This window comes from Zea mays, chromosome 10 (assembly GCF_902167145.1).
Source record: "Zea mays cultivar B73 chromosome 10, Zm-B73-REFERENCE-NAM-5.0, whole genome shotgun sequence".
NCBI lineage: Eukaryota > Viridiplantae > Streptophyta > Magnoliopsida > Poales > Poaceae > Zea > Zea mays.
Genome location: NC_050105.1, coordinates 116,209,183 through 116,226,023, shown reverse-complemented (window position 1 = coordinate 116,226,023; position 16,841 = coordinate 116,209,183). Strand labels below are relative to the sequence as shown.

The 16,841-nt window shown below is 47.0% G+C and overlaps 2 protein-coding genes and 1 long non-coding RNA gene across 3 annotated transcripts in view; 2 read left to right on the top strand and 1 right to left on the bottom strand.

The window, feature by feature from the left end:
- The window catches only part of LOC103641617 (uncharacterized), a 32,981-nt gene extending 22,580 nt beyond the window's left edge, over nt 1–10,401 (bottom strand). Inside the window, exons 1-3 of the long non-coding RNA XR_004853265.1 lie at nt 9,989–10,401; nt 6,128–6,199; nt 5,918–5,976 (exon numbers count right to left, since the gene is read on the bottom strand). This is a non-coding gene — a long non-coding RNA (uncharacterized lncRNA). The remainder of the gene's footprint in view (nt 1–5,917; nt 5,977–6,127; nt 6,200–9,988) is intronic.
- Nucleotides 10,402–10,964: 563 nt separating this feature from the next.
- On the top strand, nt 10,965–13,265 carry LOC100281782 (DNA-binding protein S1FA2). Its single transcript, NM_001154702.1, has 3 exons — nt 10,965–11,027; nt 11,122–11,180; nt 12,770–13,265. The coding sequence occupies exons 2-3, from the start codon at nt 11,154–11,156 to the stop codon at nt 12,983–12,985; spliced, it is 243 nt and encodes an 80-aa protein (NP_001148174.1). The 5' UTR covers nt 10,965–11,027; nt 11,122–11,153; the 3' UTR covers nt 12,986–13,265.
- Nucleotides 13,266–14,591: 1,326 nt separating this feature from the next.
- LOC100277048 (uncharacterized) lies at nt 14,592–16,061 on the top strand. The gene is made up of 4 exons (NM_001371584.1): nt 14,592–14,927; nt 15,224–15,334; nt 15,463–15,543; nt 15,665–16,061. Exons 1-4 carry the CDS (start codon nt 14,682–14,684, stop codon nt 15,737–15,739), a joined length of 513 nt encoding a protein of 170 aa, NP_001358513.1. The 5' UTR covers nt 14,592–14,681; the 3' UTR covers nt 15,740–16,061.
- Nucleotides 16,062–16,841: the final 780 nt, after the last annotated feature.

Below are 16,841 nucleotides of genomic sequence, written 5' to 3'. Positions count from 1 at the left end.
AAGTAAAAGGCGAAGAAGCTCCAAAGACGTTCCTAAGGGAATGCAGAGCTTACAGCGAAAAGTCAACGCTGATTCCGCTGAAGTAAAAGGCGAAGAAGCTCCTAAGGGAGGCTTACAGCGAAAAGTCAGCGCTGATATGTGATTGTTTCTAAGGAAATAACGGTTGTGATTATGGCTTCGGATATGTGTTTGGACATTCATTTGCACATCACATTACATCATAACATTTGCATTCATAAACATTCATCCAGGCATATGTAGGATAACCATCATCATAGCATAAGTGGTTGCTTCGGCAAAAAGGAAAAAACTGTCTTTTGTACTTCGTCGTGTACGAAAAGAAGAGCTTCGGAAAAAAGGAAAAGTTGTTTTTTATGCTTCGCTGTGTACGAAAAGAAGGGAAGGTGTTTTTTCGCCTTCGGCTCAAAAAGATAATTTCGTCCACATCAAAGCGTCTCTCATACATTAATGGAAGGGTAAGAGCATATTACAAGGTATGAACAGAATTCATTAAGAACAGTTTAGTCATATTTACAAAAGTTATTTCAAAAGTTTCTTGAGTTTGTCTACAGTCTACTCCTACTGATCTTCATGAGGCCTCAACTTCGGCGTCATACTCTTTAAGCATCGGTCTCGGCTTCGTCATCCTACATGAATTAAGTTGTTGTGGGTCAAAACCAAGCTTGAAGGAAAAGGTAAGCACAAGGTATGATTTCTTACTGGTTCAAGATGACTCCGAGCTTCGTCTCCAGCCTTTTCTCGCCCGCCTTTTGTCCATATCATCTTTACAAATCTATTAGAAATGCTTCAGGCGAGGTCAGGAATATCATCTAAAATTGATGGTGATAGAGTGAAATTGGGCCTATTAACAATTTTTCCATGGTCGCAGCCAGCTTTCAGAAAAGCTGCAGCAGTGCCCCGAGAAGCTACCCAGGCACAGAAGTCACCGTGCCCGGCTATAACTTCGTCAAGCTCATCAATTTCACCCTCAATATGTTCGAAGGTCTTTGGTAAATCTTCAGTTGACGGGGTGAACTTCCCACTGCTGGCCCCGACTGAGTGGAAGATTTTTCTCAGTCGTTGAATACATTTATTGCTAAACTCCAAACATTTGTCTTGAAGGCTTGCCAATAATTTTTTCAAATCTGAATTTTGTTGGACTTCGGCTTCAAGTTTCGTATTAAGTTCTTGCTTTTCTTTTTCAAACTGTTCAGATTGGCAGAGAAGCTTTATATTCAATTCTGCTACTTTAGCTTCGGCTTCTGCCAATAAGCTTTCAGTTGTCTGAAGCTGGAAGTTTTTCTTTTCAATAGTAGCTGATTGCTCTTTTATTTTGCTCTCTAAATTTTCAATTATAACCTCGTGTTTTTTGTCTTCTAGATCTTGCTACATTTTCAAAGCCTTGCTCAACAGCATACTCTGCACGTAAACAACCTTCGTTAGACATGTCTTCATTATTAAAAACAATAAAAGTCAAGGGAAAAGTAGTTCACCTTGAAATTGGAATAAAATAAACTACCAACGATATGTTGGCGTCGGTAGCGGCTAATGTCCGTTTCCAGCTTCGGAAAACCGATACTCTTTGATAGGGTACCGATAACCTTAGCTCCAGTTTGATCCCGGATACAGTCTAATTTTTCATCGTCAATACCCCCGAAGAGGAGTGCTCCTGGTTTATATCCGCGAGATTTGGCATATTCTTTAAGCTCTTCTATTTCGGTTTTTGACAATTCTTGTCCAACTAAATTTTGAAACATGAAGGCTTCGTCCTCTGAAGCTTCGTCAGCAATTTCCTTTTCTTTCTCAGACACTGCGGCCATGGTCTCTTCGGCGGCAGTAGTGGCTTCTTCTGTGGCCATGTTTAGCAGCATTTTGTCGATGTGTTCGATTGTGCTTGCCAAATTCAAATCTTCAGTTGAGGTAGCTTCGGTAGCCGCGACCTCCGAAGGTGTGACTTCAATATTTGTTATTTCCTTAGCCGCTGGTATCTTCTGAGCTGAAGCTCTCGGTGGTGTCTTGTCAATGACTTCTGTCACTGCGATGATTCTTTGTCTCTTTGTTTTAGTTGTTTTCTTCGTTTTTTCGGGCTCCTTTTCCTTCTGAAAAAACTTTGTCAGTTGAGGCCCCAATGGACTTAGCTTCGCAGGCAGGGATTCAGTCATTACCTTCAAAATCTCTTCCACGTCAGTGGCAGAGCGTGATGCGGGAGTCTCCTCTTTGTCGGATACTTTTTGCTTCGAGATGATACTTTCCTCTTCTTCGGAATATTCTTCTTTTTTGGTGGTTCTTTCTCATCTTCATTTAAAGCTTTGGCTACCCTTTTCCTTTTCCGGCCTTCGACACCTTTATTCAGATTTTCGTAGTCAGGGTATTCAAAACCCAGGGCGTCCAGCACTCGATTCAGTCTTCGTTTCGGACGGGTACCGAAGGCCGCAGTCATCAACTGATCCTCTTTTTTGGAGTAATTACCGAGTATTTCATTGCACATTATTTCAATTGTGTCCAGCCACTCTTGGCAAGGTGTTTTAAAATATTTCTTAAACTTGTAATAGTAAGGTAACCGCACAAGTTCCCCTTCTTTCTTCTCCCCCACTAGCTTCGGCATTTCCCATTCTTTTAAGGTAGGAAAAACCCTTAAAGCCAAAAACTCTTGAACCAGGTCTCTTGTGCTGATATGCTCTGAAATAATTTTAAACTCAGCCAACGCTTTTGTGTTGGACCTTCTGGTGTCATGTTGCAATGAGGTCGGGTTTCTCCGAAGATTAGTTCAAGCGGACTCTGCACAAGCTTCTCCTTGTCGTCATCAACCTTGACGTAGAACCATTCCGATTTCCAGCCTGCCGGCCACTTGCTTCGATAGCTGATGACATGAAACTTTGTGGTTTTCCGATAGGCAAAATTATAGCAACCAAAGTTATCATGCAATCCATCTTTTCTAGCCTTCGTCTGATAAAGCAGCTCATGAACTCGACAAAAGCTGTCGGCAAACGGCTCCACCGCCTGGCTTCGGAGGGCCCAGATATAGACGCTAAGCCTAACAATAGCGTTAGGAGTCAGCTGATGAAAGTAGATCCCAAACCTCTTCAATACATCTACAATAATCCCATGCAGGGGGAATCTCAACCCAGCCTTTAGAAAGCTCTTGAAAATAACTATTTCATCCTTCTCTGGCTTCGGGGTAGTTTCTTCCCCCCCGAAGCGTAGTAGCTTCTTCTGACTTTCACTGAAATAACCCGACTTCACCATCTTGGAGAGATCAGCCTTCGAAACAGTCGACTTTCCGAAGTCCAAGTGGCTGGGCTTACTTGGCATGGCAATACGATAATCATCTTCGGAATCAGTTTCCTCAATGTTTCCTTCTTCCGCTTCGGCAGTCGCCTGTTCTGTCTCAGCAGTGGGGATTTCTTCCGGGGTTACCAGTCCGGATCGTTGCATCGCTTCGGAGATGGGAATAGTCTCCAATCCTTCAGCTTCGCCTCCCTCACGCTCAACCCTAGCGGTAGAACGCACTCTGGCCATTTAACTCTGAATTTTTTGGGAACTAAATGCTTTTTCTTCCGAAGCTTTTTCTTCTGACGAAGTAGGCTTCAAACTGGAGCTTCGTCTGATTCTGAGAGTCAAGCTTCGGCTATGGTTAAAAATTTCGGCAGCAAAACAGTGCAAATAGCAATGAATGTTGTGGTAACTTCACACATACTCGTCTGTTTATATAGTGATGCAGGTAAGAAGGTGAATCGCCAGGATTTTTACACCAGGCGGACAGCCGCTTGCACTCGCTGCGCGGTGGACCGCAGAGACCAAACGGTAGCTCTGCAAGGTGGGACCGCTACGCGCTCGGAAACTGAATCGTTTCTCGACAACGAGCTCAGGGAAGGTGTTTTTTGGACCTTCGGCTTCCCGAAGCTTAAGAGACTTTTTTCACGGATCAAGCTCGTTACGAAAAACGATCTAGCGCCGCGAAAGGGGCTACTGTTGGGACTATGCTTCGTCGCCGAAGGTCTTGTAGGAAGAAGCAGCTTCGGCTAAAGCTGTCCGCATGAGATGACCGAAGGATCCTCTTCATGAAGCTTCGGAATTACAAACCGACTTAAAAGTAGAATGACCTTTTAGTCCATAAATGTTTGGGTCGCTGTTGTAATCCCTTATAAGGGGCATAATTGTAATTCCCCACAGGCTGTGTCCTGTGCCTATAAATAGTGAACAATATTCCTTTTCTGTTCACGCAGTCCTGTATTTGCAATCGCATCATTCGGGAACCAATCTTTGCCAAGGCAGAGGTATAATTGTATTCAATGATTAAATATACTGAGTAGATATAATATGGTTCGTTTATGATTCATTTACCTTTGATACTCTATATTTTATGTTATCTTATACAATCTATTAAAATTCAATTACGAAGATTTAACCTTCGTAATCGTATTGTCATCAACCTTCGTCCAAGGTCCATTAATCCCCAAGGGAATAATGCTTCGTTGGACGAAGGACATTAACATTTAACATTTTATGTTGCCTTGTTCTTAATTCATAGCATTTGAGAACAAGTTCCCAACATGATTTTTTGCCGAGTACTTTTTTCGGACACTCGACAAATTAACAATCACAAAAAACATAAAAACAACAAAACAATTTTTAAAATTATGTAAACAACTCCTCCACCAACACTACACTATTGTGTTCTACGCATCGCCCTATCATTTTCACCATTTTTTGAAACATATTTACTTCTCTTTCGCTCTCCCCATCCCCTAATCGAAAAATTACCCGCAGAGAATCGAGAATCGGATCTCCATTGCCATCTCTATACCTCGTCAAGGATTCTTGAGAGGGTCTTAATGCTAGTTAGGAGTATGTATTTTCTCTGACACAATATATCTTAATATTCTCATCCGAATTTAGATTTTAGTGACAAATATAAAAACAACCCAAACTGTACTGTATCCATCTTCTCGCGGGCGAAAAAGCCCCACCCGCTGCACAAAGTTCGCAGCTTCTGAAGCTCCCAATCCCCCTCCGAAGGACGCGGCCCCGTCCTCGTGCTTATCGGAGGCGGAGGCATGGAGCTAGGCATCATCCCGAAAGGTCCTACTTCCATATCAATCCTCCAGCGTCGTGACCGAAAGTACCAAACTGTTGCAGAAGCGGTGGCAGAAGAGGTGGCAACGGTGGTGCGAATGGACCTTGCGCTTGGTTCATATGTGCTGCTTCTTGTGTGGGCACTGCTCCAACGTGCTGCTGCAGCCGTGGTGCTTGCACAGAAAATGGAGGACGACGCCGGTCGCCTGGGGTTCCACCTGGGCAAGGAGCTGCCGCGCGCTGCGTCCGCCTTCATGCACAACCTCTGCTCTAGAGGGGCTCATCTCTTCGGTAACACCTCCGCCAGCAGCGTATGGTGCTAAACTATATTAGGAAAATATTAGGAGCTATTGAAGTATTACCCTTTTCGGGATTTAATATTTTTAGGGCTAGTTTGACAACATATAAATAAAAACTCAGAGAAATAATACACTAAGGGGTTGTTAAATGACACTTCAATTCTCTGGAAGGATTTTCCCACTCGAGTGTATTTGCATGCTACTGTTTGGTAACAAAGGGACTAAAAACCTCTACTGAGACAAAATACTTCAAAAATCAGAAAAATAAAAGAAAAATAGAAAATATTTAGAAAAAACAAAAACACAATGAAACATCCCTAAAATCTAAAAAATACACCAGACATGATCATCTAATATAAAACAAAGTTTAACTTAAATAACATCTAATACCAACAAAGTTAATCTATCCATCATCACATCACATAATATCATCTCCATCCACACGTGCAAATAGACAATATAACATAAAAACAAAGTACAAGTCTCTTCATTAGAAACTTTGGCAGTAGAAGAAATTATGAGTTGAACTCCTTTTCACAAACCTTATATCGACTGTCATCCTTCTCCATGTTAGCTTCATGTGTTGTTTCCACTTAACATTCTACAAGTAACATCAATTGACACATGGTTTAGTAGCATAGCTGGAACCTCAGTTTAGTAATGGCAACAACAAAAGGAGGAAGTATCATTACACAAAGCTCCAGCAAACCACAAAGCAGAACGTACACGTAAATCTCAGATGGCCTCCTCACCTCTAATCCTGACACTGGTCACTGCCTGCTGCTATCTGTTGCCTCAAGTCCCCAACCACAGACTAGTAACGCCTGCCAATAAACACCTTTGTTAGACCTCTCTTCATAAAACAGTTATAATTGATGAATTAAAAAACATTACACTGAGACATATACAATCACTAAAACAACACCTAGCTACTGCACAAAATCAGAATGAAGCTTGCTCTGACTTAAAGCTCCGAGTGGGTTACAGCCATACACTGAGTCCTCTGTGGTTAACAAGCCATTCCCTAATCTTGTTTACAAGATCCATACAAATATACAATCATCTTAAGATCCTAGACAAAAAATAGGAAACACATTATTATTTGTTGGCAACTGCAGGCCTCGATTCAGTACATCCTGACGATTAATATATATATATATATATATATATATATATATATATATATATATATATATATATATACTGTTTTTATATATTACACCTGAGTGCATTCAATGTAGAGAATGCACCCAGGCCGAACCTACGCGCCATGTCCGAGCCAACCGTCCCACATAGGCCGTCTTCGTCTCTCCCGCACGTCTTCGTCGCTCCCGCACGCTCCCGACAGAACCTTTTCATTTTCCCGCCCACGCCCCTCTTTCTCCACGAACGACTCAACCTCTTCACATAAATTGCAATCACATCAGACCAGCAGTTGCAATTACACCAGACAGTAGTTGCAATCATTGTTTTGTTTAACAGATTTTTGGACATAGTTATATAGAAGTTGGAATCACACCAGACCAGCAGTTGCAATTACACCAGAAAGCAGTTGCAATCACACCAGACAACAGTTGCAATCATTGTTTGTTTAACAGATTTTTGGACATAGTTATATAGAAGTTGCAATCACACCAGACCAGCAGTTGCAATTACACCAGACAGCAGTTGCAATCATTGTTTGTTTAACAAATTTTTGAACATAGTTATAAAGAAGTTGCAATCACACCAGACCAGCAGTTGCAATTACACCAGACAGCAGTTGCAATCATTGTTTGTTTAACAGATTTTTGGACATAGTTATATAGAAGTTGCAATCACACCAGACCAACAGTTGCAATTACACCAGACCAGCAGTTGCAATCATATTTTTAACAAAATTTCCAGAGTTATTCAGTACTTGCAATCACATCAGAACAACTCACCAGTTGCATCCACACCACACCAACAATTGCAATTACAACACACCAGCAGTTGCAATCATTTTGTTTACATTTTTAACAGATATTTGGGTAGAATTATACAGCAGTTGCAATCACACCTAATGCGGGGGACATGAAGGCGCGCTGACAGAGAGGCGCGCGGCGGCGCGGGGACAGGGAGGCGCTCGGCGGCGGTGGGGAAGAGGGTGGCGCTCGGCGGCGGTGGGGGAGAGGGTGGCACTCAGCGGCGGTGGGGGAGAGGGTGGCGCGGGGACAGGGAGGCGCGCGGCGGCGGGGGGCAGGGAGGCGCGCATACAGGAGGCCGAGGCGTGCTCGGGGTGTTATTGCAGGTGGGTGCATTCAATATAGAGAATGCACCCAGGTGCATTTTAGTGCCGCCGTATATATATATATATATATATATATATATATATATATATATATATATATATATATATATATATATATATATATATATATATATATATATATATATATATATATATATATATATATATATATATATATATATATATATATATATATATATATATATATATATATATATATATATATTGTCGGGGACCATAATTAGGGGTACCCTCAAGACTCCTAATTCTCAGCTGGTAACCCCCATCAGCATAAAGCTGCAAAGGCCTGATGGGTGCGATTAAGTCAGGGATCAGTCCATTCGAGCGACTCGATCACGCCTCGCCCGAGCCTAGCCTCGGACAAGGGCAGCCGACCCCGGAGGATTTCCGTCTCGCCCGAGGCCCCCTCCGACGGCGAACATATTTCTGGCTCGCCCGAGGCCCTGCCTTCGCTAAGAAGCAACCCTGACTAAATCGCCGCACCGACCGACCAAATCGCAGGAGCATTTAATGCAAAGGTGGCCTGACACCTTTATCCTGACGCGTGCCCCCCGGCAGAGCCGAAGTGACCGCCGTCACTTCGCCGCTCCACTGACCGGCCTGACAAAAAGACAGCGCCGCCTGCGCCACTCCGACTGCGGTGCCACTTGACAGAGTGAGGCTGACAGGCAGTCAGGCCCTGCCGAAGGCACCATAGGAAGCTCCGCTTCGCCCGACCCAGGGCTCGGACTCGGGCTAAGCCCCGTAAGACGGCGAACTCCACTCCGCCCGACCCAGGGCTCGGACTCGGGCTAAGTCCCGGAAGACGGCGAACTCCGCTCCGCCCGACCCAGGGCTCGGACTCGGGCTAAGTCCCAGAAGACGGCGAACTCCGCTTCGCCCGACCCAGGGCTCGGACTCGGGCTAAGTCCCGGAAGACGGCGAACTCCGCTCCGCCCGACCTAGGGCTCGGACTCGGGCTAAGTCCCGGAAGACGACGAACTTCACTTCGCCCGACCCCAGGGCTCGGACTCCGCCCTGGCCTCAGCCGACGACCTCCGCCTCGCCCGACCCAGGGGCTCGGACTCGGCCTCGGCCACGGAAGACAGACTCGACCTCGGCTTCAGAGGAGCCTCCACATCGCCCAACCTAGGGCGCGAGCCAGCCACGTCAACAGGAGGCGCCATCATCACCCTACCCCGAGCTGACTCGGGTCGCAGGAAACAAGACCGGCGTCCCATCTGGCTAGCTCCGCTAGATAGGCAATAATGGCGCCCCGCGTACTCTGTGACGACGGCGGCTCTCAGCCCTCTTACGGAAGCAAGAGGACGTCAGCAAGGACCCAACCGCTCCGACAGCTGTCCCTCCGCCAGGCTCCATCGCTCCTCCGACGGCCACGACATCACACCAGCTGGGTGCCAAAATCTCTCCGGCTGCCACGGCGGCATGTACTTAGGGCGCTAGCTCTCCTCCGCTAGACACGTAGCACTCTGCTACACCCCCATTGTACACCTGGATCCTCTCCTTACGCCTATAAAAGGAAGGACCAGAGCCCTCTTAGAGAAGGTTGGCCGCGCGGGGACGAGGACGAGACAGGCGCTCGCTTGGAGCCGCTCGCTCCCTCTCCCGCGTGGACGCTTGTAACCCCCTACTTCAAGCGCACCCGACCTGGACGCGGGACGAACACGAAGGCCGCATGATTCCCACCTCTCTCACGCCGGTCTCCGGCCGCCTCGCTCTCCCCCCTTTGCGCTCGCCCTCGCGCTCGACCCATCTGGGCTGGGGCACGCGGCGACACTCACTCGTCGGCCCAGGGACCCCCGGGTCTCGAAACGCCGACATATATATATATATATATATATATATATATATATATATATATATATATATATATATATATATATATATATATATATATATATATATATATATATATATATATAAAAGATGAGGAACCATGTCCAAACATCACAGAACAAGCTCCACGCCAAGAATGCGTCACTTAGGCATCTTTTTAATACCACACGCAGAGAGAAAAGCTAGGAAATTTGGAACAGGAACAAGAGAGGAAGGAAATAAAACAAAATATTCACGGGACAGACGGAGTGCTAAAACCAGAACTAAGAATATGCGTCGCTCGATAGTAATATCAAACAATAATAGCAGGCACCACCCTTTCTTCCCAAGATCCAGAACGACAGGTTAGCTACCACCAATTTCGATCTACAAGAAACTACTTCTGTCTGCGCCTTTTCTTCCCTAGATCTATGAGAAACTGAGCAAGGACATGCAGAAAGTAGAAATGGCATGAAGATGCGAGCAGCGCTGGCTAACCCCTCACCTGAGGAGGCGGAGTGACCGAGGCGACGACATGCTCGGAGACTCTAGGCCAGAGAAGGCGACGTGCTCAGGCGACTCCAGCCTCTAGGCGAGAGGAGCGGCGGCAGGCGAGCGGAGGCGACAACGTCAAGCGACTCTAGGTGAGCGAAGGTGGCAGCGTGCTCAGGCGAGCGGAAGCGGGGCGTCGGCGTGCTCGAGCGACTCCGAGCGAGAGGCGAGAGGAGACGTGGCGTGCTCGAGAAGTGGAAAGTCGCCCGACGTCCGAAGGCCGGACGCGTTTCCACGCGGAAATTTGCCTTAGGATGGGCAGATATCCGCACGAAGCTGTCTTCCAAACAGACTGAATCTCTGTCCCCGTGGAAATTTCACAGTGGGCTGCCGGCACAAGGAAATGACGAGGTTCCCTGCCGCCAGGAAATGGGCTACCAAACGAGCCCTTAAGAAGATCTTAATTTCCATATATTAAAAGATTTGTTTTTAGGATCACTTGGAGACGCTCTAACAATATTAGAATTCATGTTCTAAAATATATGTTAAGAGATATGTAAAAGATAAACATTTATCAATTTTTAATTCTTCGTATTGAATAGAACTTAAACTATAATCATCGGTAAAGTATATCTAAACTTTTTCGGTAGTTTGATTATACGGTGATTGCAAGAATATTTAATTGCACAACAATTTAACCTTTGAAATAGAGCCAAACCAACTAAATTCAAGTAAATAATTGTTATTTATATAAACACTATGCGATAGATTACACTTTCATGCTACAACGCGTAGACATATTTCTTAAAATAACACAAAATCTAAAAGATATACCTCATGATAAACACTCTTGCGAACTGATCTCGCTGGAAACAAAAATGATGCACGTACACGTATATACATAAACAACCAAAATCAAAGAAAAATGGTGGACTAGATACTTCCAGATCGAACGGCCCATAAAGCCACAACCCGGAAACGCGCAAAGCGAAGAGGGAAGGGGGGATATCGGGGAAAAAAACGCAAGGTACCACCGTACCAGCAGCGCAAAGGTGAGCTTTTCTTCAGAATCATTCGTCCTCGTCAACTCGTGCTCAGCTCATCCTTCCCTTCCTTCGGCAAATTCATACTAATCTTCTGATCCAGAGCCGGGTGTTGGCACAGATCAGGCGGCCGCCATGGCGGATCAGTTCGCGGATTCGGCGGTAAGCCTCGAATTCTTCCTTCCTTAATCATGTGGCGTGGGAGACCAAAGCAAGTTCGAGTTTGAATGTACAGGGTCAGAAGCGGCACAGCCGCATCGTCTCTCTGGGCGACTCCGCCGCCGCCGCCGCCGAAAACCACCAATTGCCCCCTCTCCCGGCCGTCGCCTGTCGGCACCACCTTTTCTCCCTCCTCTATCACTCTTTTTCTCCATCTTGCGATTGAACCTCTGGCAGCGTCGGCGCCGTCCGGTCGGCGGCTGTGTGGATCCGGGGCCCCCAGGTGTGGATCCGCTCGTACCTTCCCCGGATCTGGTGTCCTGTCGCCCGGGTGTGCTCCGATGCTCTGCCCGGCTCTCTGGTGTCGTGCACGGGCAGGTTCCACTTATTCTCGCGCGAGACACCTTGGGCTAAGCAGTCTGTGTGGACGGGTTTACTCGTGAGGCGGCGGCAGCTGTTTGTTCCGATGTTTTGGCTTGTAGAAGTAAGCGCTCCATGGCCGGAGCTGTAGTTGATTTTGGTGCATCTGATTTGAATTTGATGTGTGGAGGACTGGATCTGTAGAATTTGGGCAAGACTTCTACGTGATCATTAGGTCATGCGATAAACTGATAATTGTGTTTGTTTGAAAAAGGCATGTTTCAATTGTGTCCTAGAAAAGAGATTGCAGACTGCTTTTATCTTGTACGTGAGCTTTGATATCATACACTAGTAATTTGCATAAGCTTGATAACTGTTAGTACAACCTTACAGGTCTGGAGCTTTCTGGCTATCATATACTCCCTCCGTTTCTTTTTAGTTGTCGCTGGATAGTTCAATTTTGCACTATCCAGCGACAACTAAAACGAAACGGAGGGAGTATGTGTTTCATGTTTGGCCAATATGGTGTTCAGTGTTTCGGTTATGCTTATGCCCAATTCTCTAGATACCAGAAGTTATCTGTTATAATAACCTGATTAGTTTGATGTCTTTAAATCTTGTGCATTTTATAAATTTATTACAGGGTTACCAGCAGACTATGTCCCACCCCACCCCCACCACCACAAACACACTCTTTGATGCACACTTACCGGGCTAACTGGTGTTCATATGTGTAATCCGATACCTTCTAGATGATGCTGAGTGGCTGCAGTTTGATTATTTTCGAGCTGCTACTGCTATTAGTTGTTCTCCGTGCTAAGTGCTAACTAATCTGCATATTTGATTCTAAACGGTGACTGTAGTCTGTATGCGTATCACTTCACTACACCTCCCCTATGGACCTATTTGTGAAGATTCTGTAAGACTGCCAATTGCCTTACTGATAGATTCAAATTAGGCTTCATCTGTTTGTTGTGACTAGTCTCTGCAATTGTGGACAACAGTTAGCACAAGCGCTCTATAATAGAGATATGGCTTGTATCTTTATGGCGCTGTCCAGTTAGCATTTGGTCTGCCAATTTGTACAGGATATATACGTGTTCATCTGTTGTTCGATCATCCTAACCTTCAACGCATCATCTTGCATTGCAAGGCCCGTGCACCTAGTCTACTGTTCTCGCCTTCAGTATCCTGTTTAATTTTCTCGTGACATACACCCGCTTATGTTTCAGAACAACGTGATCATCGAGGAGGTGAACAAGGGACTGAACCCAGGAATGGTGGTTCTGCTCGTGGTTGCCAGCTTCCTGCTGCTCTTCTTTGCCGGGAACTACGCGCTGTATGTGTACGCGCAGAAGACGCTCCCGCCGAAGAAGAAGAAGCCGGTCTCCAAGAAGAAGCTGAAGAGGGAAAAGCTGAAGCAGGGTGTCTCCGCGCCAGGGGAGTGAACAGACAGGGATGCCGCCGATCGGCCCGTCCTGAGCCCGCCCCCTATTTACATGATTGTCGAAGAAAAAAGATACACCTGCTGGAGCCGCGGTGTTCGTAGTAATTTTGTTCTGTAGATGCTTTTTGTTGTCTTCGATGGTAGTGCATTTGTATTGGACACCTTGTTTCAGCAACTGATGAATCTTTAGCCTAAACCGAGTTACTCTTTTGTTCCTGTAAACTACAAGTACTTCAAATGACGCTGGTGATGGTGAACCTGAGTAAAATTGGCGAGTCCCAGCTCCCGCCTACTCTTCTGCGGTTGGTTTTTTTTTTTTGCGTCAGCAAAAGATTAGGTCTTAGCTTAGGTAAGCAGAGGAAAACTTTGTTATTCCACTGAGGTCGAGCCACACCCACACGTCCTGCAGCTGCCTTTTCTGCTGTGCCGTGTGTTGGCTGCTGCTACTCTCTGCCGGCTGGACCTCTGGTATCTCCCTCTCTAGGACCGATGCCCCGTCTCAGTTGTCAATCCATTCCAGTGGCGACTGACTAAGACCAACTCCAGCAGTGTGCCTCTCCGTATCCCTAAAACGCGCGGCCAACACATTCTCTCTCCTCTCCGTATCCGTCTCCGTTTCCAGCAACACTCCCCATCCCACTCCGCATGTAGTCTATGACACCTGGGGCCCGCCAGCAGGCGCGCGCGCACGCAGAGAGCTACGGAGAGGAGAGAGAAAGTGTGGAAATGGGGAGCGCAGGGACACGGCGTCCATTTTGCGGAGAGGGATGCGGAGCCTGCTGGAGCGCGCAATAGTGCCTCAGACCGTGCAAAATGCGGATACGGAGTGGGATACGGAGTCTTGCTGGAGTTGGTCTAACGGCAACGGCGTGTCGGCCTTTCAAACTTGCAGGCACCAAGTCGTTCGCAAGACGACGCTGCGTAGCCCGACCGAGGGAGGGCTCAGCGACGTCCAAGCGCGACGAGACGCGCGCGGGCGCACCAACCCGAGGAAAGGATCACCTCACCTCACCGGAGTCGCTTCCCCGGCACAGTTCTCGGGCGAGCAGAGCATGCAGGCCGGGGAAGAGTTACTTGTACTCGACCTCTGGCGGCAGGCAGGCCAGGGCACGCCATCACCACTGCACCTAACAGCAACCATACAATACTATACACGGTGCAGTGATCGGCCGATCGCCATCGCCATCGCCATCGCCATCTAGATTGGTGGTGGTCTCTGGCAGAAGCTACCGCGCGCGCGCGCGTACGCCGCTCCCGCACGCACACGCTCCGCCGCTCCGGTCACATGCATGCATGTACAGCAGTCCAATCAGATTCTACTGAGCAATGATGCATGCCGTGCCGCGCGACTTCTTGGCTTCCTCTCCGTTTCTTCTTCCTTGTCCGAGGCCGACACAGCAGCCGTCGTCCTGCTAGCTAATCAATCTAGCGACTGTTTTGCCCCCCTTTTTTTTCTTCTCAGTTCCACTTGCTTGCCACTGTGCTCGGTTGCTTAGACAGCCAGCATTGCCGGGAAAGCAACGGAGGCCACGGCGACCTGCATCAGCCAGGCAGCTTGTGCGTGCTATAAATGGCGTGAGGCGAGGAAGAGAAGGAAGAGAGAATAGCTAGGCCGCGCCGACGCCGAACCGCAGCAGACACGCGCGCGGACAGCGTACGAGGGAGCGAAGCTGCCTGAGGTAGAGGAGGAGGAGAACATGCAGGGCGGCGGCGGCGTGGACCAGCCGCCGATGCAGATGGTGCTGCGGGTGAGGCACCCGTCGTCGCTGGGCGGCAGCGGGGCGGACGAGGACGACGGCGAGGGGTCCTCTAGGTCGGCGCTCTCGGTGTTCAAGGCCAAGGAGGAGCAGATCGAGCGGCGCAAGATGGAGGTCCGGGAGAAGGTGTTCGCCCACCTCGGACGCGTCGAGGAGGAGTCCAAGCGACTCGCCTTCATCAGGCAGGTACGTGTACGTCCGTCCGTCCGTCAGTTACCTTCGCTCTGTACGGCACAAAATCATACGACTAGTCTACATGATGTGCGGCGCTAGTCTTGCTGTTGCTGCCAACCATATTGGTCTCTGAATTTTGAGATAGGTTGCCAGAATGGCACCCATCACAGCACTTCGATTCTGTATTTCTGTCAGGAAATTGATCTACTTAGCACTGTATGAATTTAGGGATCTCGTGGGACTCTTAATAATTTGTGCGAACGAACACAAGCTTGTACAAATCCCTGCCTGCTGTTTCCCTTTGTCAGGAGCTTGAAGGGATGGCCGACCCTACAAGGAAGGAGGTGGAGTCGATAAGGAAGCGGATCGACACGGTGAACCGTCAGCTCAAGCCTCTCAGCAAGAGCTGCGTCAAGAAGGTGAGAGGGGAGCTGACACAAGCTTGTACAAATCCCTACCTGCTGTTTCCTTTGTTTCAAGTAGTTCATTCATGAGTTGACGTCTGGATTTTTTTTATTTTGGCCAAATGAAAAAAAAAACTCCAAAGGAGAAGGAGTACAAGGAGGTCCTGGAGGCGTACAACGAGAAGAGCAAAGAGAAGGCTCTGCTAGTGAACAGGCTAATCGAGGTAAAATCTCTCTGGCCATGAAAGGAAAAGTAACCTAACCTCGTAGCTCACTGTAATCAGCTCTTGACACTGAACATTCGCCCTTGCTCTGCGTCGCCTGGGACTGACTGTTGCATTGCAGCTTGTGAGCGAAAGCGAGAGGATGCGGATGAAGAAGCTCGAGGAGCTCAACAAGACGGTCGACTCGCTCTACTAGACGCCAGTCGGTGCTCCGTGCTCTGCTCACCCACCTCTCCATCCACTCATCCATCCAGAGCTTGCACGCTCGCCCTCTGTAATCTGATCCCCGTGTGCCGTGGATTCGTGACCTGTTCAAGGTGGTGCTTGTAGTAACTGATGTTTTTCGTTGGGTGATCCTTTTCTCTTCTTTTTTTCTTCTTCTCTCTTTGGTCTCTTTTATTTCACCAGTTCGTACGAGTCTCGTTGCACTGTCATTGTCGAGTAAAACTGACGTACTGTATTTATAAGCAACAAACAGGTACCAGCTGCTGTCTAACCACGTTTTGATGGTTCATTCATGACGCTTGGACCTGTAGTCTTTTGTTCAGGGCACCGCACCCTCTCCCTCCCTCCTCTCTCGTCTTCTACCCTCTCTTTAACCCGAGATCTTCTTGCGGCTGGCATCGGGGCTGTGGCCGCAGCATCGGCAGATTCGGGGCTAGAGATATCAACGAGTACTCGGTCTCCAATTTCCCGCAAGGAATTTATCTGATAGGAGACGGGAATATAGTAATATAGGTTATTGTTTGTGACTAACTTGTCATATTTTGTCTAATTTTTTTTAAAGCTAATTGTTCAATTCGATCGACTAAACTTAAATAAAGTGTGACACAGTTAGCTACGAACTAAATAAGCGGGGATTGAAACATAAAAACTTGTCCCATTAGGTTCGCGGGAATGATGAACCATCCCTTATCCGGTTCTTCCCATACCATTCCCACGAACTCAACTTTATCTAAATTAATCCATTTATTTATATGTTAAAATTATACTAAAAATCTAATATATAACCGATTATAAATAACAAGCTAAACTTTAAAGTAGATGTCTAATTTTAAATCTTATTTGTTCGATTATTATTGATTTAATATAAACAATTTTAGTTGGCCTCTAAATATTGTATTTTTCTAACGGGGATAAATTATTCGACAGAGATGGGGATAGGAGAAAAGTCTCCCCATGAGTATTCGCGGTAATGGGAACAGGAGATTTTTCACCCCGCAAGAACGGGATGGAGAGCCATTCTCCGATAGGAAATTTCCCGTTACCATCCTTATCCGGAGCTCCTAGATTCGGAT